Genomic DNA, 20,758 nt, shown 5'->3' on the forward strand with positions numbered 1-20,758 from the left:
GAAAAATCCGAACTTTAAAATCGCGCCATGGCTAGTCAAGGCGATCGGATGCAGGTGGGTGAGCTAGAAGAGGGGTTAGGGGTAACCCAGGACCACAGGGAAGAAGTGGAGGAGAGCAATGAGGAGGTGGTTGAGGAGGTGTCAGGTGCACAAAATGGCGGCTCGCACGTGGTTGAGGGGGCCACGGCCGCGGAACCAATGGGCGTGGTCCAAATGCAAGCCTTCATGGCCCAATTCATGGTGGAAATGCAGGAAAAAAACGACAGTATGGAACAAATGGAAAACAGAATGAGGGCTGATAGTGAGCAATTGGGGGCAATGAGGGATGAAGCGAGGGGTACCAGTGCCCAAATTGGGAAGATAGACAGCAAATTTAAGGGGTTGGACATTAAATTTGAAGGGTTAGACAACGGGATAAAAGAGGTAAAGAATGGGTTAACGGGGCTAGAAGATGGGATGGAAGGCAAATTGCGGGAGATAGGGGAGCAATCTGACCGGGAAATCAAACGGATGGGGAACCAGATAGAGGAGGTCAAAATCGGGTTAGAAACCAAATTGGATGCCCAGAGGGATGAATTGGGACAGATGAAAGCGGCATCTACTAAAGAAAGGGAGGAGATGAAGGAGGAAATACGACGAGGTGTAAGCGAGGAGGTCTCGGGGGTACGCGAGGAGGTAAAGCGAGGTGAGAAGCGTATGGAGAAAGAGGTGAGGAATAATACGGCTAGGTTACAGGGGGGCATAGAGGACCTGACGCAGGAGGTGGAACAGCTGACGGTGGGACAAAAAGAACTAGTGGATCAAGTAGAAAAGAACACTGCGGTACTAGGTGGGTTAAAGGGGACACAAAACGACATAAAAATGACTTGATAGCGACGAAGAGGGAATGTCAGATGGTACGTAAGGGACTGACAACGAGGTTGGACGAGGTGACAGAAGCAATGGAGACGAAGGACCGGGAGGTGAGGACGCACATAGAAACGGTCAAGGTAGCGTTAGAGGACGAAATTGAGGAGACACACCGGGAAATAAAAGAGGTGAAGCAAAAGTTAGAGGAAGTGGAAGAGGGGGTGAGTGAAATTAAGAAGAGACGGAGGGTAACTAAGCGGGAGATAAAGGAGGAGGTGATGGAATATGTACAAGGTCGGTGCTCAAATCGTGATGGTGTGCTCGCTAACCAAATAAAGAGTTTGCAGGTGGCGAAGGAGGTGTGGAGACGAGGTGCCAAGGTGAGTGGCGATATATTCGGAAATGTATATGATGTGAGGGAAGCTTGTCGGCTTGGGGGTTGATTTGGATCCGGGTGTTCGTGAGAGGCCGTTGGTGAAGTGTGCGACAGGTACGGAGTGCGAAGGAGGAGGTCTGCGAGAATGTCCGACTCTGGGGTGTGTGAGGAAAAAGTGCGCGCCAAGGAGTGAGTGTGCTGTCGAGAGTGAGTTGGTCGTAGCGCGTGTGCGAGGAGGCACATGGAAGCGCGGGATGGGGAGTGTTACAGAGGATGTAATGAGAGAGTGCACACCTGTGGTGAGTGTAACGGAGGGTGTAACGGGAGAGTGTGCGCAAGAGGATGCGCGAGAAAGGTGTGTAACAGAGGAGTGCATGAGGAAAGAGTGCGCTGTCAAGAGTGGTGGTGAAAGTGGTAAGAGTGACACGGAGCGTGAGTTGGTTGTGGCAGGTGAGAGAGGATGTACACCTGGAATGGAGGGATGCACACCTGGAATGGTAGAGCGTGTGTGGGAATGCACGCTGGAGTTGGTAGTGAGGCACGTGGTTGGGTGTGCAAGTGAGAGCACACCTGTGGTTGTCACAGAGGAGGTGACCGAGGAGGGGGCGCGAAGAGGTGTGTTGGTGAGGTGTGCGAACGACGAGTGTGTGCAAAGGTGTGCGGTGGTCAGGTGTGTGACCAAGTCTGTAAGCGGAATGAGTGTACCTGGGTGTGTCAGGGAAGGTGCAATGACAAAGAGCATGGAGACGGCTGGATGTGTGAGCAAGGAACGGGCTGCGGGGTGTAAGCATGCGAATGGAGCATCGACGCTAACCGGGTTAGCGGTTAGAGCGACGTTTAGCCGAATCGGGCCTTCGGTGCGAACCGGGCAGCTTTGTGTGCTGCGGGGATCCGCGGCGGTTTCGAAAGAACCGCCGTGCGGGATCCACGCTGGGCCGCGCTCTGAACGGCTGCGTCCGTGCTCCACTGGGTGGAGCGGGCAGCCCGATAGGAAGGGTCGTCATGGCGACTCCGTTTTTGTTGAGGCGTTCCGGCAGGGCGAAATCGGGTCATTGGACGGCTCCGTGCCGAGATGGTACGTGGGATCTCGGCCCGGGTAAGCCCCCGTCCCTGCACCGAATGCCGGACGCATCCAGCCGCCGGCACCAAGCAACCCGCATTCATTGCTCGGCTTTGCGAAGCCGAGCTTTGGAGATGAATTGGCACACCGAGAGGCACTAGTGAGTAGACTGTGATGATGAGAATAGTGCTTTGGACCCGAAATTAGAAAAAAGCAAAATTTGATGATTGGCAAAGGATTGGCAGTGTGATGATTGGCAAAATTTTTGATTGGTTGCAATTGGATGAGCCAAATTGGTAGTGGAAGATGCCCGATGTGGTGGGATGGCAACTTTGCCATCTCACAGCGGGGGCAAAGGAGCACTAGTTTTATGGGGTTGGCAGTGAAAACTAGCCCGGGAGGGTTAGGATAATGATAGGGATCTAGAGAAGCTGACCTTAGGTAACGGTAAGATTAGGTAGTGACAATGATACCTGTAGTGGGGACGCAGGTAGATTAGTTTGGATGATAATGACGTGGTATGTGCTTAGTTTAAAGGGAAGACGGGGAGCACTAAGTTAGCAGGGCAACAGGTAGTTCAGATGATGCCGTGTGTGAGGAACAGGTGTGCAACTGAACAGGTGTGTGGAGCAGTGTATGAGTGAGAGAAGGTGATTGTGCGTTGTGTTGACCAAATGGTCCAGGGAGGAAGGAGGGTGCAGGTGGCACCAGGTGTGATTGCACAGGTGTGCAACTGCAGGTGTATGGAGAATGGTTGTGTGGAATATATGGAGTCTGGAGTATATGGAGTATTGGAATGGATGGTCGTGGAGTGAGTATGGGGGTAACTGTGGAGTGGAGTGGATGGTGCGAAGGTGTGAATGGGGGAAGAATGGACCCCCATCACGAATACCCGGGGATGGTAGTGCAAGTGTTAGGTAGAGGGTACAGGTAAATTGTGGTTGGATATTGGCATCTGTGGTGCGGGTAGTTGCACAGGAGTATTTTGATGGGTGCATTAGTGTTGTGGAAATGGCTGGGCGTGTAGCCTGTTAGTGTGTGTGTAGTTGGTTGAGCACTCCACCACTGTGAGGATGTCGGCCAGGTGAGGCCGCAGGTGGGCTCTGGGAGCCGGTAGTTGTTGTGGATGGGGCCCGAGGATCCGGAGGACGGACCCGGGTAGCCCAGTGCCAGAGGGCACCGAGGGGTGACAGAGCCAGGAGGGGCCTTCCCCAGTTAGATAAGTTAGGTGAGGAGCAGGTAAGCTCGGAGGCAACTACAGTGGTGGAGGTGTGCAGGTGGGTAGACCTGCTGGGAGAGCTGCACGACCCAGCCCGGAAATTGTGCAAGGGCACCGGGAGATGAATCGGGGGAGTGAGACCCCAAATTGAGAAGCACCACAGTTTGGTCAATGGGAATTGGTTTTTAGAACCCATAGTGTAAGTTGGCCAATGGATTGGCAGGGAAAGACCCCGGGTAGTGTAAAGTGTGTTAATGTCATTTAGAGGATAGTTAGGATTGAAGTCTCCTCGCACCATCTGCATCCACTCACCTGAGGTGATGTAACTCCGCACCATGCCATGGTTGTTTTATTATTTTTATTGATGCAAATGTTTTGGATGTGAGACGCATCATGACGTGGGTGTGACATTGTGCTGTGTTCCATCTCTTCCTCCTTATGAGGATTGATGATGAATTGGGTGATGGCAAATTTTGGTTAGAGGGATTGTGGGAACGAATTTGGTGTCGGGGAAATATGGGGAGACGTGACAGTTGCGACGAATTTGTAAAGGTGTAGATTTTGTAAATATGGGGTAAGGGCAAGGGTAGAGTAGGTGACAGGGGGGGTTACGTACGGTAGGGACGAGCTTTCTCACTTCGCTCTCCGTACGCACTTCGCCTTGCATTGCCTGTATTGATGTGTACCCTTGTGACCTTACCCCTCGCTCATCTGTCTTTTCCCCCCTTTTGTCTCCCACATGAGGACTGTGCGCCACGGGGAGCGTGCGAGAGTCCGCCATTGGGCGCCCGAACCTCTCGCAATCACAGCTGTCTGCATCGATGCACCACCTTATGGACCACATGTCGGTGGCTGAGCACCACTTATGGACCCCATGGGTTGGGGCATGGCCCCTCTGCTGGAACCGGCCATGAAGGCCCGAGATCTTGCTGGCGGACCTTGGTCACAGGGCACCGATGCCCACAGGTGAACCACACTAGTCCGCCCTGTGGGCCCTAAATAAATAACAATGGACACGTTGGGTGCATTTTATTTTAATCCAAATAGGCCGCCAGCAAAGAAGATGACAACTTCAGGAAGAGAGCATTAACCAGCAGAGGGAGCCGAAGAGCAAGAGACAACCAGCAGGGTTTGTCGGTTTATTTTTTATTGAACAGTGATGACTGTGCACCGATTGGTGCTTGATGGTGCTTTGGTGCGTTTTTGGGTGCTTTCATGGTGCATCGATGCAGAGCAGACTGTCTCCCCCCCAAAAGAACAATCACAGGTCCTGGGTTGCATATTGTAATTAAAGTAGAGTCATTGTAAATAATGCGCCCCCACCGTAAATGTATAGTTTGAAGACCATTCCGCAATTCGGTTGGCTGTGGGCGTGAGTCTGTTAGGCAGGGTGCAATGGAGCAGCGTGACATATTTATTTATGTTTTAAAACGGTCGCACTCAGGGTCAGGTTAAATGTAGAGGGAACTACACCTACGTGCCACACTAAAAGTTAAGGTAAGAGGCCCGGGACGTGCCTAAGAGGAGGAGGGTGCAGTGTTGTGGATATGAGGATTGTGTTTTTTATTGTGTTTTTTATTGCTGTATTCTGGACCCTCCTGCCTCCAGTCTGTGTATAAAGGTCAAAGGGCGTTCCCGTAGTTAATTCCATAAAGCATACACGAAGGATACCATATATCCCTGTTCAATAGTTATATCCTTATTATGTGTATTAGTGTAAGGCTGTGTCTCCCATTAATTTAAATACTCCATTGCACCAAGTGAAATAAGAGTAGATCCCCATTCATTCACATTCCCCTTCCAACAATTGCCAACTGTTCCCTCCGCGACTCCATTCGCCACGAGGTCGGCTTGGAGAAGAAGGGGGAGGAGCTGCCGACTCCTGGGCGTGCCCACCCATCGTCATCAAGGGCGGAGCCAGAGGGCCGTGCCGACCAATCAGGGCCGAGGCGAGCCCACCGATGGGCGTGTCGCGAGGGGGCGAAGCAAAGCGAAGCAAAGAGAGAGGAGAGAAGGGGCGAAGCAAAGCAAAGAGAGAAAGAGTCCTGGAGTTTGTGAGAGAGGGAGAGAGAACCCATCACGCCAGACCCCCCACCAGCTGCGTTGGCTCCACCAAGCAGGTCCGACCCGTTACCCCGCGCACACGACAGGATCGGGGGCATCGGTGGCCGTCGAGGTCCAGCCCGACGTCCCGTGCGGGATCAAGCTCCAGCCAGCTCCGTGCCTTCCTCCCCCTCCAGCCACCCACCTCCTCTCATTCCTGCCTGCAATTTCCCCATTCGTGTACGTGAGTTTGTTCTGTGTGTTCTGTGTGTTCTGTCCTGGGTAATAAGTTAAGCCTGTTTAGATAAGGTCGCGATTTTCACTGTGTCTCTGATTTCTTCTGTAAATTATTTTATTATCCTTCCTTCTTCCTTGGTTTCTTTTGGTCCTGTAAATCGCAAATAAATTATATCCGCATTCCCTACTTCTGTCTTCTTCTTCTTCACATCCTTCGCTTTAGTCTTTTCCCCATTGAATATCTGTGGCGCGATTTTGGCCAACGTTCAGGAATCGGGGTAGTCGGGGTAACTGTTCGGGCGCGGCGGCCATCCGCTCGGCAAACAACATCCTAGCCGTGTCCGTAACAATATATATATATATATATATATATATATATATATATATATATATATATATATATATATATATATATAGTTGTGGATATGAGGATTGTGTTTTTTTTATTGTGTTTTTTTATTGCTTTATTGTGGACCCTCCTGCCTCCAGTTGTGTATAAAGGTCAAAGGGCGTCCCGTAGTTAGGTCATATACAATCACGGTTAGCCAATAATAGATTTCCTCCTTGTTGACAGTTATTTCCTTATTCTGTGTATTAGGCTAAGGATTTGTCTTCCATTAATTGACACTCCATTGCACCGAAGTCAAATAAGCTAGGTCCCCTTTCGTTTTCATCCCAGCGGTGCGAGTGGTTTTCCATCGCCGCAAGACTCCATTAGCCACGAGGTCATCTCGGAGCAGAAGGTGGGAGGAGTCGGCCCAGCGCCGGGGACAAGGCATGGCCTAGCCAACGCCTCCTCTAAGGGCGGGGTCGGTGAGCCCTCACGACCAATCAGGGCCGAGGCGAGCTCACCGATGGGCGTGTCCTAGCGGCCGGCGTCTTGATCGCGAGGCGCGCTATAAAACGCGTGCGCATGCGTCAGAAGGTGGTGTGGTCGGTGGAGAGAAGTGCGCCAAGGAGTGATGAGAAGGAGGCCAAGTGAGAAGTGCAAAGAAAGGGTTGCGAGAAGTGCGAAACCAGAAGTGCGCCAGAGACGGCAGAGGAGTACAAGTACAGAGGTGCCAAGAAAGAGTTCAAAGGGGCAGCTTTGGAGAGCGCATGGTGCACCGGAGGAGCTTCGCCATGCAGTTTGGAACCGCGGCGGTTTTGGCGATCCCAGCTCGAGGATTGACGGCGGCTGTCCGCTTCCAGCCCGACCGATCCCCGCTGAACCTTCCTCTCCCGCCAAGCTATTCCTCCTTCCGACCATTCCTGCCTGCAAATTCCCCGTGTGAGTCCGTCTTTTGTTTGTTCTGTCCAGGGTATAAGTTAAGCCTGTGTAGATAAGCTAGCATTTTCACTGTGTCTTTCTGGTCCGTCCCTCTTTCTGTCTTTATTTTGTTATCCTTCCTTCTTCCTTGGTTTCTTTGGTCCTGTAAATAGTAATAAATAATAATCGTATTTAAAACATTTTTTTTTTGTCTTCTTCTTCACATCCGTCACCTTTGTCTTTTCCCTCATTGAATATCTGTGGCACGATTCGGCCAACGTTTCAGGATCGGGTCTAGTCATTAACGGTTCGGGCCGCGGCGCCATCCGCTCGGCAAATTAACATCTTATCCGCGGTCAGTAACAACATATATATATATATATATATACATACACACACACACACACACACACACACACACACACACACACACACACACACACACACACACACACACACACACACACACACACACACACACACACACACACACACACACACACACACACACACACGCCAGTCAATAAATAACCTTAAAATGGCGATATATATTCGAGAATGTGATGTGTGTCGTTGCAGCCGACATATGTTATATATCTGTGGGTGAGAGTCATGTTTTGCCTGTTTTAGAATCTGGCAACATTGAGCATATGACGTCAGTAGAGCAGTTCCAAGATTGGGGCTCCCTTGGAAGCATGCACCAGGGAGGAGCAACTTTCTGTCACCCGTTTCTTGGGAAGTGAGGGTGTGAATCCCAGTGAAATCCATCGCAGAATGAAGATGCAATATGGTGACGCATGTTTATCGCTGCAGAAGATGTATGACTGGAACAGGAAGTTTAAAAGTGGAGCGCCCAGTGTGGCAGACGCTGCTCGCACGGGCCGGCCTCACACAGCCGACACACCAGAAATGGTTTCAGGAGTCGAGCGCGTGCTAAGGGAAAACCGTCGCATTACGTTGGATGAAGTGGTCTCCGAATTGAACATTAGCCATGGTCCAGCACACCATATCATTCATAACGTGCTGGGGTTCTGCAAAGTGTCTGTGAGGTGGGTGCCGAGACAACTCACACCAAAACTGAAAGAACTACGAGTGCACGCATGTGAAGAACTTCTGCGATTTTATGAAAGAGAAGGCGATGCTTTCTTACAGCACATAGTGACTGGGGATGAAAGCTGGGTCCACTACTTTCAGCAAGAAACAAAGAGGACAAGAAAAGAGTGGCACCATTCAACTTCACTGAAGCCCCAAAAATTCCGCACACAGCCGTCCGCTGGAAAATTGATGCTGACGCTCTTCTGGGATAGCCGAGACCCACTTGAAGAGCATTACATGCCCAGAGGGACCACTGTCACCAGTGCATCATACTGCGACCTCCTTAAAAATCATCTGAAACCAGCAATCAGATCAAAATGTCGTGGACTACTTACTACCGGTGTTTTGCTGTAGCAGGACAATGCTCGGCCCCATACTGCCCACGCTACAGCTGCAACAATCGAGGACCTGCATTTTGAGTGTCTTCCTCATCCACCCTACTCGCCAGACCTCGCCCCTTTGGATTACCACATCTTTGGGCCACTTAAAAAGGCGCTTGGTGGAACCACTTTCCGATCTGACGAAGATGACCAAGAGGCGGTGCATGGATGGCTACACAAACAGCCAAAATGCTTTTTCTCAGGGAATCCAGGCCTTTGTAAAGCGCTGGAAAAAACTACTACTACTACTACTAAAGCCATAATTGATCCCACCTCATTGTTGGGTCAGCTGTGGGGGGAATTTGACACAAGTGTTTCACGAATGGGATGTCCAGGCCGACCATTCGACTGCAACTGCTCTGGGCAGTAATTTGTGAACGCCGGCAATAACTCACCTCCTCTTTTAAAAAGATACAATGGGATCTTCAACAACCACCATCTAATACCAGCAGACAGAATGCCTAGTTCAACGAACATCTGAGGCCAGCTCATACATTCACCAACTAATACCAGTGGACAGAATGCCCAGTTCAATGAACATCTGAGGCCAGCTCATACATTCACCAACTAATACCAGCGGACAGAATGCCCAGTTCAACGAACATCTGAGGGCAGCTCATACATTCACCAACTAATACCAGCGGACAGAATGCCCAGTTCAACGAACATCTGAGGGCAGCTCATACATGAGGGCATGCCTCGCCATACCTGTGAGACACCAGGATGACATTTTGTGGACTGGGCCAGGATTTGAACCTTTGATGGCTCAAATGGCTCAAAGGTGAGCATGGTTATGCATGGTCTCTAGGTTATGCTGCCAGCCCTCAAATGTGTAACACAAATATTTTTTTTTAGTACTTTTGTTCCTTTAAAAAATATAATTATTAATTGATGAGATTCACAAAAGTATTTATGCCAGAATTTAAGACCATGCAACAAACCGTGCTTGTTTGAGATGCGACAAAAAAAATGAAAACTCACTCCCAATATTGCAGACCTGGAGTTTGGCTTGTGTTTTTTGCTGTTGTTAGATTAACATCTGGTGATAAAAAAAAGAAAAAAGAAAAAGGTGAACAGGGAAAATTCCAAAGGGTTACACATCAGTACTCTGTGCAGCATCTGGCCACAAAAAACATTTCATACCGACATGATGGGCCGAATGGCCTCCTCCTGTATCAAAGTTCTGTGTTAGTTGCGGCACTTTAAATCTTACAACAACTGTAATGTCCTTTTTCTTACTGTAGTTAGGGACATGGTTAGGGGTGCAAAGAGAGCATGCTGCTTTCTGAGAACATGGAGAAGTTCATGCATTTTGTTTTTCCTTCCTTCACCTGTCAGGTTTTTGAAAGCCTCATGCAATTACTTATTGTGACACCTATAGTTGCATTCTTTGTTCACTATCAAGCTTCTTTCAAACTAAGCACATAGAAATATCATTCTCAGAGGTGAAAAAGATCTGTAGATTCAGATACTATACCTTTTGAAGTGATTATTCACCATTGAGAGAATGGGGCCAAAAATATATACATACAGTGCATTCAGAAAGTATTCAGACCCCTTCACTTTTTTCACATTTTGTTCGGTTGCAGCCTTATGCTGAAATAGTTTAAATTCATTTTTTCCCTCGTCAATGTACACTCAATACCCCATAATGACAAAGAGAAAACAGAATTTTAGAAAGTTTTGCAAATTTATTAAAAAGAAAAAATAGAAATATAACATTTGCATAAGTATTCATACCCTTTGCTATGACACTTGAAATTTAGCTCAGGTGCCTCCCATTTCTCTTGATAATCTTTGAGATGTTTCTACACCTTGATTAGAGTCCATCTGTGGTAAATTCAATTGATTGGACATGATTTGGAAAAGCACACACCTGTCTATATAAGGTCTCACAGCTGACAATGCATATCAGAGCAAAAACCAAGCCATGAGGTTGAAGGAACTGCCTGCAGAGCTCAGACAGGATTGTGTCGAGGCACAGAACTGAGGAAGCCTACAAAAAAAAGATTCTGCTGCATTGAAGGTTCACAAGAGCACAGTGGCCTCCATAATTCTTAAATGGAAGAAGTTTGGAACAACCAGGACTCTTCCTAGAGCTGGCCGCCCGGCCAAACTGAGCAATCGGGGGAGAAGGGCCTTGGTAAGTGAGGTGACCAAGAACCCGATGGTCACTCTGGCTGAGCTCTCAAGATCCTGTGTGGAGATGGAAGAAACTTCCAGAAGGACAACCATCACTGCAACACTCCACCGATCTGGGCTATATGGCAGAGTGGCCAGACGGAAGCTTCTCCTCAGTGAAAGACACATGAAAGCCTGCTTGGAGTTTGCAAAAAAGCACCTAAAGGACCCTCAGACTGAGAAACAAGATTCTGTGGGCTTTCATGTGTTTCATTGAGGAGAGGCTTCTGTCTGGCCACTCTACCATAAAGCACAGTATATATATTGTTGCGGATTCGGGGTCGGCGCTCCCCTTACCAAGGGGGGGGGGGGGGGTTAATCGCCTTGTCTTTAAGCTGGCCGTCCCCCAATCCTGGAAATTATAACGCTCCTTTCCGGTCGAGATTGGCCAGGGTAATTGATCAATGGAGTCCCAAATACCTGAGTGCCAATCCGACCGCAAAGCGGGGAGATAACTCCCGCTCGGACCGCGGACAAGATGGAAATTGCCGAGCGGTTAAGCAATCCGAAGCCCGAGCCATCAACAAAGGACTAAACCCGATCCTCAGCAGTTTCCCAAATCGTGCCACAGGTACTCAATGGAGAGAAAGGACGAAGACGATCGAATGGAGAGGAAACCAAAAGGTAAGGAAGAACAAAGGATTTATTACAACAACCAAAGAAGAGGAAACGAAAGGGAAGAATGTACAAGAAGAAGAAGAAGCAGGACACAGAGCAAGCTTATCTATAGTCTTACTTAACCCCAGGACAAACAGACAGACTTACATGGGAGGGTAGTGGTAGGGGAGGAAGGTGCAGGCAGATGGTAGGGGAGGAAGGTCCAGGCAGATGGTAGGGGAGGAAGGTCCAGGCAGATGGTAGGGCGTTGAGTTCCAGCTCCGGTCCAGGCTGAAGAATGTGAGTCCGCTTGCGTGTCGCTGGCGTGTGAACGGACCTTACATATGGCGGGGGGGGGGGGGGGGGGGGTAGTCCTTCGCAAGTCCGTATGCACAGATCTCCGCTCGTGACCTCCTTACTCAGCTTCTCAGGTGTTCAGCGCCGCTTAATGATTCCTCGCGCATCTGGTACAAACGAGCTCAACAACCGGCAACAATAGGGGTCTAGAGGGCCTCAGCCTATTGCAGCAATGCGAGCACCCCCACGTCTCTCTCTTAGCACCTCCTCCTCTCAGCACTTCTCTGTGTAAAGGCACCGCGCTTGCGCTTATATAGTGCGCTTTGAAATCAAGCCGCGTACTCTCGCACTCCACCCACCGGTGAGCTCACCTCAGCCCTGGTTGGTTAGCGAGGGCTCACCGGCTCCGCCCCCTTCTTCTCCAAGCTTGACCGCATGCGTAATGGCGGCGCTTGGGCGAAAGCTCAGCGAGGCAGCGAACGCTGCTAACAAAAGGCGCGTAATAGAATTTGGAGAGTCAAGCCGCAAAATGAATGGAATTGAAAAGGACCTATCTTATTTAATTAATACAACGCAGATTCAACTATTGGGAACACAGCCTTATCTGAAACACATATTAAGGAAATAACTAAAGTCCTATGGTGTCCTACGTGTTGCTTGTGGACTATGGGTGCGACCACATTAAATGAGAATTATTTACAAGAATTATTTATAAGTATTTACAAGTGAGGGGTTCTCAAAACCACAACAATATATATATATATATATATATTATATATATATATATATACACAGTATAAATATATATATATATATATATATATATATATATATATATATATATATATATATATATATATATATACACACACAGTATAAAAAAAAAAAAAAAAAATACACTATAAATAAAAAAAATAAAAAAAAATAAAATTATATACACAGTATAAATATATATATACATACATACATAATTACATATATATATATATATATATATATATATATATATAGTTGCAGTTTTAGAACCCTCACTTGTAAATAACTTGTATATAAATTCTCATCATTAAAGGTTAAAGTTAGCACCCCTAGTTAGTCCACAAGCAACACGTAGGACACCATAGAATTCCAGTTATTTCATTGTTATGTGTTTTAGATAAGGCCGCGCTTCCAAAAGTTGAATCTGCGTTGCATCAATTAAATAAGAGTAGGTCCCAATTCCGTCCATTTTGCGACCTCTCTCCCCAAGCGACGCCATTACGCACCCCTACAGTCGGTGCCTCATAGCTCGCCCAAACGACGCCATAAGCCATGCGGTTAGGCCCGAGGAAAAAGGGGGCGGAACGCCAAGACGAAGGTGTGGCATGTCAACCAGCCGTCAAAGGCGTGGCCGGTAAGCCCTCACCAGCCAACCAGGGCTGAGGTGAGATCGTCGACGGGCGTGGTTTTGAGGCGCGCGGAGCGATCTTTGCTCGCGTTATATAAGCGCGAACGCAAAGCCCTTTCACGGACTTGTTGGAGGCGCGCTCGTTAGGACTTATTCAGCGGCGCTCATGAAAAAGGACTACTTGTCGGGAGCGCGGGTTGCTTCAAAAGACTGATACGGAGCGCGCATTTGGAAGAGGACTCACTCGCTGGCGCTGATAAGCGAACTTGGAGAGGGTGCGTTTAGCACAACCGTACAAATATTACGTACACAGGACACCAGCCTCCCTCCCCCTCCCCCCCCCCAGCTATATATAAGGTCCGGTCATGTTCCAAGATACACGGACCTGCCTGCCGGGTTTCGCCGCTGGACTGGAGCCTCACCTGGAGCCTGGACCCCATCACCGGACCCTCTACCTGACCATCTACCTGACCATCTACCAAATACAATCCCCGTGTGAGTGTGTATGTTTGTCTGGGGTCCTAAGTTAAGACTGTTTTTAAGACTGCCCTGTGTGCTGCTTCTTCCTCTTCCTTTCCTGTACATCCTTTTGTATCCTCTTCTCTTGTATATTTGTTAATAAACCCATCTTTGTTCTTCCTACCTTCTGGTTTCCTCTCCATCCGATCGCATCCGTCCTCTCTCATTGGGTAAACATGGCACGATTAGGAACCGCTAGAATCGGGTCTAGTCTCTTTGTTAATAGCTCGGATCGCGGATTGCTATCCGCTCGGCATTTGTCCATCACATCCGTGGTTCGAGCGGGAGTTATTCCCTCGTTTCTGGCTGGCGTTAGTACTTAGGTAGCAGCGAACCCCTAGGCCTAGCAAACCCTACCTAACACCATGCCGGGAAGGACGTTATAACTTCCAGGACTCAGGACGGCCAGCTAAAAAGACAAGGGGGTTATCCCCCCCCCCCCTTGATAAGGGGAGCGCTGACCCCCGAGATCCGCAACAATTGGTAGTCAGGAGTTGGGATTTGGAACCTGGGACTAAATTTAGTCGACGAAATTTTGGACACCAATTGTGCTATTGGCCGTAACAATTGGTGTCTGGGAGCGGGATTTTGACCCGAACCAAATTTTATATATCTGAAAAAATTTGGTAAAATTTTCGAGCGGCCGAAATTTCATTACAACATCTAAATTAAATCGTGCCATGGATAACGAAGGCGATCGGATGCCGGTGGGGGTAAATGAGGAGGTAGAGGAAGGGTTAGAATCAACCCAGGACCCCAAAGAACAATTGGGAGAGATGGAGGAGGAAAGGAATGAAGGTGTGGTAGTGGGGGTTGCAGGCGCACAAAATGGTGGCGCTTCACACATGGCGACGAGGGCCGCACCCGCGGCGCAAGTGGGCGGGATGGACATGCAGGACCTCATGATGCAGCTACAGGCGGTCATACAAATGGAGATTGCAAAGAATAGTAAGCAGATGGAAAATAAAACGGATGCTCAGAGGAATAAACTGGGGGAGCAATTGGGAAGTCAAATTGGGGGGTTAGAAGTCAAATTGGGGGGATGAGAAAGCAAATTTGGGGGGTTAGACAGCAAATTTGGGGGGTTAGACAGCAAATTGGGAGGATTCGGAAGTAAATTAGGGGGCCAGTTGAAGGCCGTGAATGGCCAGATGAAGGAAATAAACGAGGGGTTAGCGAGGGAGGAAGCGCAGTATGAGATAAGACAGATGGGGAGAGACAGACCGCGAGTTGAGCGGGAAGGGCGCATTTGTACACGACGAGGTAGCACGGTGTGAGGAACGTGGGAAAAGCGAGCCTGAGCAAGGCACAGTTAAGTGGACCGGGGTAGAAATCGCGAATCGGGGTGTGAAAAACCCGACGGCCGCCGAATTGGACAAGGCAAATTCATATGCGCTGGCAGTTGTCGGAGGAAAAGAATTAATTCAGAATGAAATGGTGATAGTGGAAATTGAAATTGGAGAGACGGCAGGCATCGAGGCATTATCGGAGATGGAAAAGATGGAATGCATGCAAAGTCTGTATTTGCATCCTGATGCCGTACTTGCTAATCCTTCTAAAGATTTGCAGGTGCGTGTGGAGAAGAGGATCCCGAAGGTAAGCCGGGCTGTATATGGCGCGAAAAGATTTGGCGCGAGAGGATTTTTCGCACGCTTGGGATCCCGGCGTAACCCGGGCGCTAGTAGAAGGTCCGTGGTGCGCTGTGCGAGAGGAAATGGCACGAGCGTGAGGAAAAAGTGTGCGCTGAAGAGTGAGTGTGAAACAGAGTGTGATAGTGAGGGAGAGTGCGATACAGAGAGTGAGATGGATGAGGAGCGTGTGCGAGAATGCACACCTGAGCGTGTTGAGGAGTGTGTGCGAGGATGCACACCTGAGTTGGTTGTGGAGCACGTGATTGGGTGCGCGACAGGGGATTGCACACCCGTGGGTAGGTGTGTGCTGAGTGGGTGTGCAACAGAGTGCGCACCTGTGAGTGGTACGGAGTACGTACCGGGAGAGTGTGTGCAGGAATGTGCATGAGAAATGCATGGAATGCATGGAGTGTATGGAGACGCCTGGATGTGCGAGTAAGGAACGGAACACGCATGGTGTGAAAATGCGAGTCGAGCATCGACGTTGACCGGGGCAGCGGTTAGGCTGACGTATAGCCGACGTGAGCTCTCGGGGCGTGGTGTGCTTTGTGTGCTGCGGGAGCCGGCGGGGATCGTTGCCGTGTCGCTCCTGCAAGGAGCACCGTGCACGATCCGGGCCCCGCCCTGCACGGTCAGTGCCACGTTTTGCCAGGCAAGGCGATCGGCCCGGTTCGAGGGGAGGTAGGAGGGTTCGGAGCGGCGCCCCCTTGTGGTGGCGGCGCTCCGGCCGGGGAAGGCTGGGCCATCGCGCTTGGGAGCGCAAAGCGTTGCGCCGAGATGGTGCCTGGAGCTTTGGCCTGACAAAACCTCCTCCCCTGAATCCGAATGCCGGACGGACCCAACCTGCAGGAGACAGACCAGCTGTATACATTGCTCGGCCTTACGAAGCCGAGCAGTAAGAATGCATTTCCACCCCGAGAGGCTCAAGTATAGCGGACTGGTAGTAGTAGTAATGGCGATAGTGATGTAGAGGGATGGTAACTCGACCATCCCTCACATTTGGGGCAGAGGAGCAGTAGGTTTATGTGGTTTTGGCGGTGCAAACTAGCCAGGGAGGGTTAGGAGAAATGATAGGAATTTAGAAAGATGACCATAGGTGACTTGAGAGTTAAGTAGTGACATTGTACATGTAGTGGGGACGTAGAGTAGATTAGTTGGTTGATAATGACGGGGCATGTGCATAGTATAAGGGATGACAGGGAGAGCACTAATATTAGGGGAGATAGATAGCCAGATGATGCTGTGTGCATGAGAATCTTTGTGGTGAGCGTGATGAAATGAGGCATTGCGTATGAATGAGATTCCTGGTAGTGCTGGTGAAATGAGGAATTGAGCGTGGGAAAATCTGAGTGCATGAGGCAATGCTCGTGAAAGATGTGTGTGTGTGTACAAGTGTATGGATGGAGTATTGAGGATGTGTGTCATTGTGTGGAGAGCATTGGCTTGCATGGTGTGCAAGTAGAGCTTGGCAGTATGGAATGAATGGTGTGGAGTGGGAGTGTGGAATACGTGGAGTGGAGTGTATGGTGCGAAGGAGTGAATGGGGGAAGGATGGACTCCTTCAGGAATACCCGGGGAGGGTAGTTTAAAAGTAGGTAGAGGGAGTAGGTAAATTTGGTTGGATATTGACATCTGTGGTGCTGAAAGTAGCAAGGTATTGCTTGGTTTGGTGCATGAGTACAGTGAAATGGCTGGGCGTGTGGCCTGTTAGTGAGAATGGTTAAATGGGCACTCCGCCACTGGTAGTCTGTCGGCCAGGTGAGGCTGCAGGTAGGCTCTGGGAGCCAGGTAGTAGAGTTCTGTGGGGCCTGTGGATCCCGAGAGAGGACCTGGGTAGCCCGATGTCAGAGGGGGCATTAGTGGGGTAAGGGAGCCAGAGGGCCTTCCCCAGGTTAGGGTGAGGAGCTAGGTAAGCTCGGGTGGCAACTACAGTGGCGGAGGTGTGCAGGTGAGCGGACCTGCTAGGGGAGCCACATGACCCAGCCCCGAAATTGTGCGAGGGCACAGTAGAGAAAAATCGGGGAAGTGAGACCCCAATTTGGAGAGCGCCACAGACTGGTCAATGGGAATTTGGTTTTTAGAACCACATAGAGTAAAGATGGCCAATGGTTTGGCAGGGCAAGACCCCGGGTAGTTTAAAGAGAGTTAATGTCAATTAGAAGGATAGATAGGAGAAAATCTCTTCACACCATCCGCATCCGCTCACCGAGGTGATAGACTCCACACCAGGTTTTGCAGACATTTGGGAATGTAAGACGCATCTTGACGTGGGTGAGACATTGTATGTGATTCCATCTCTTCCTCCTTAGGAGGGATTGATGACGAATTTGGCATTAGGGGAGATATGGGGGACAAGACATAGCGATGAATTTGTAAATTGTGTAAATACTGGGTAGGGGCAAGGGTAGAGTCGGTGACATGGGGGGTGACGAACGCTAGGGACGAGCTTTCTCAGCTCGCTCTCCCGCGCCCCTCATCTTACATTGCCTTGTTTTTATATGTACCCTTGCGCCATTTCCCCCCCCCCCCCCCCCCCCCCGCTAATCTGCTTTGTCTTCCTTCCCCACTCATGGACCATGTTCTTTTGTGTCCGAGGGGAGTGTGCAGGTGTCCGCAGTTGTGCGCCCGCACCCTTGCTGCCTCCTGCCTGCAATGATGCACCATATGGACCACACGTTCTGTGGCCTGGCACCACTTATGGACCACACGTTCTGTGGCCTGGCCCTTCTGCTGGGACCAACCATTGTTGCCAGCGGTATCTGGCTGGCGGACCACTCTTTTAAGTGGCATCTATGCCCAGCAGTGGACCACCTGAGTTGGCCCTGCTGGCCATATAAATAATAAAAAGCGGACGGGGTGTGTGCCCTTTTATTAAATAAATAACATCAAGCAAGACGACAGCCATAAACATCGGCCCAGCAGAGAAGAGAAGAAGACGTCATAATTTATTATTTTGAAATGTGATGACTGTGCATTTGGTGTATTTTTTTTCTCTTTATGGTGCTTCTTGGTGCATTTCTTTATTATGGTGCTTTATGGTGCATTTTATTAGTGCATATGGGTATGGTGTATCGGTGCAGTGCATGGCAATGGCATTTCCCCTTCTCAAAAGTTCTTCTTGTTCCCACAAAAGACAGGTCCTGGGTTGCAGTTTGTAAATAATTAGTAGTGTAATGTAAATAATGCTCCCCACTGGTTAAATGTTCAGTTTGAAGACCATTCCGTAATTCGGTTAATTGTGGGCGTGAGTCAGTTAGGTAAGATGCAACGCAGCAGGTGGGACATATCTAGTGTTAAAACTGTCGCACTCAGGGTGAGTTTAAAAGTAGAGGGTAACCACACCTAAGTGTCACACTAATTTAAAAGATAGTCCCTTTTGTTTCGGCCCTCACTTGAACCCTCACTTGTAAATAACTCTTGTATATAAATTCTCATCATTAAAGGTTAAAGGAAGCACCCCTAGTTAGTCCACAAGCAACACGTAGGACACGATAGAAATCCAGTTATTTCATTATTATGCGTTTTAGATAAGGTCGTGTTTCCAATAGTTGAATCTGCGTTGCATCAATTAAATAATAGTAGGTCCCAATTCCGTCCATTTTGTGACCTCCCTCTCCAAGTGACGCCATTATGCGCCCCTACAGTCGGTGCCTCATAGCTTGCCCAAACGACGCCATAAGCCATGCTGTTAGGCCCGAGGAAAAAGGGGGCGGAACACAAAGAAGAAGGTGTGGCATGTCAACCAGCCATCAAAGGCGTGGCCGGTAAGCCCTCACCAGCCAACCAGGGCTGAGGTGAGATCGTCGATGGGCGTGGTTTTGAGGCGCGCGGAGTGATCTTTGCTCGCGTTATATAAGCTCGAATGCAAATCCCTTTCACGGACTTGTTGGAGGCGCGCTCGTTACAAGGACTTATTCAGCGGCGCTCATTGAGAAGGACTACTTGTCGGGAGCGCGGGTTGCTTCAAAAGACTGATATGGAGCGCACATTTGGAAGAGGACTCACTCGCTGCCGCTGATAAGAGAATTTGGAAAGGGTGCGTTTAGCACGACCGTACAAATATTACGTACACAGGACACCAGCCTCCCTCCCCCCCCTTTTCGTATTCAAAGATACGCGGAGCTGCTTGCCGGGTTTCGCCGCTGGACTGGAGCCTCAAATGGAGCCTGGACCCCATCACCGGACCCTCTACCTGACCATCTACCAACTACAATCCCTGTGTGAGTGTGTATGTTTGTCTGGGGTCCTAAGTTAAGACTGTTTTTAAGACTGCCCTGTTTGCTGCTTCTTCCTCTTCCTTTCCTGTACATCCTTTAGTTTCCTCTTCTCTTGTATATTTGTTAATAAACCCATCTTTGTTCTTTCTACCTTCTGGTTTCCTCTCCATCCGATCGCATCCGTCCTTTTCTCATTGGGTAAACGTGGCACGATTAGGAACTGCTAGAATCGGGTCTAGTCATTTGTTAATAGCTCAGATCGCGGATTGCTATCCGCTCGGCATTGTCCATCACATCCGTGGTTCGAGCCGGAGTTATTCCCTCGTTTCTGGCCGGCGTTGGTACTTAGGTAGCAGCGAACCCCTAGGCCTAGCAAACCCTACCTAATGCCGCACCGGGAAGGACGTTATAACTTCCAGGACTCTGGACAGCCAGCTAAAACGACAAGGGGATTAACGCCCCCTTTATAAGGGGAGCGCCGACCCCCGAGATCCGTAACAATATACATATACAGTCACATGAAAAAGTAAATACACCCCATGTAAAGTTTTGACTTTTTCAACATATTTCAACATAGTTATTTGATCTTCATTTCAACAATATTGACAGATAAAGGTGATATAATAGAACAAATATCATGAAACATTTACATTTTGTAGTCCATTGTATAATTTAAATAAACATAAATGCAAATTTCGCATGTGGAAAAAGTAAGTACACCCTTGGCTCTAATAGGTGGTATTGCCCCCTTTGGCAGAAACAACCTCAAGTAGGCGTTTCTTATTACTGTCTACCAGTGTCTGACATCGACTGGGAGAAATTTTTACCCACTCATCCATGCAGAATTCTTTCAGCTGTGCGATGTTTGAGGGGTTTCTTGCATGCACAGTTCGTTTCAAATCCCCCCACAACATCTCGATGGGATTTAGATCCGGGCTTTGACTTGGCCATTCCTGAACCCTCCATTTCTTTCTTTTCAGCCATTCCTTGGTGGATTTACTGGTATGTTTAGGGTCATTGTCATGTTGCAAGGTCCACCCTCGGTTGAGCTTCAACTTTGCGACAGATGGCCTCACATTGTCCTCAAGCACCCTCTAGTGCAATGAAGAATTCATAGTGGATTCTATGATGGTGAGCTGCCCAGGCCATGATGGAACAAAGCTGCCCCAAACCATAATATTTCCACCACCATGCTTTACAGTTGGTATCAGGTTCTCGTGGTCAAATGCCATCTTTGGTTTTCGCCAAACATGTCTTGTGGTACTGTGGCCAAATAGCTCTACCTTTGACTCATCTGTCCAGAGCACTGTTCCAGAAGTGCTGGTCTTTGCCTTGGTGTTCATTGGCAAACTTTAGTCTTGCGCTGATGTTCTTTCTGGACAGCAAAGGTTTCCTCCTGGCACACCTCCCATGTAGATCAAATT

At 49.1% G+C, this 20,758-nt stretch overlaps 1 protein-coding gene across 1 annotated transcript in view; it reads right to left on the reverse strand.

Moving 5' to 3' along the window:
* LOC137418771 (sodium- and chloride-dependent neutral and basic amino acid transporter B(0+)-like) overlaps positions 1 to 20,758 on the reverse strand; it is a 193,619-nt gene that overhangs the window by 98,879 nt on the left and 73,982 nt on the right. Inside the window, exon 5 of the mRNA XM_078776390.1 lies at positions 9,490 to 9,547. Coding sequence (XP_078632516.1) covers positions 9,490 to 9,547 — 58 coding nt within the window. The remainder of the gene's footprint in view (positions 1 to 9,489; positions 9,548 to 20,758) is intronic.

Source organism: Myxine glutinosa, chromosome 4, assembly GCF_964187855.1.
Source record: "Myxine glutinosa chromosome 4, kmMyxGlut1.1, whole genome shotgun sequence".
NCBI classification, from domain to species: domain Eukaryota; kingdom Metazoa; phylum Chordata; class Myxini; order Myxiniformes; family Myxinidae; genus Myxine; species Myxine glutinosa.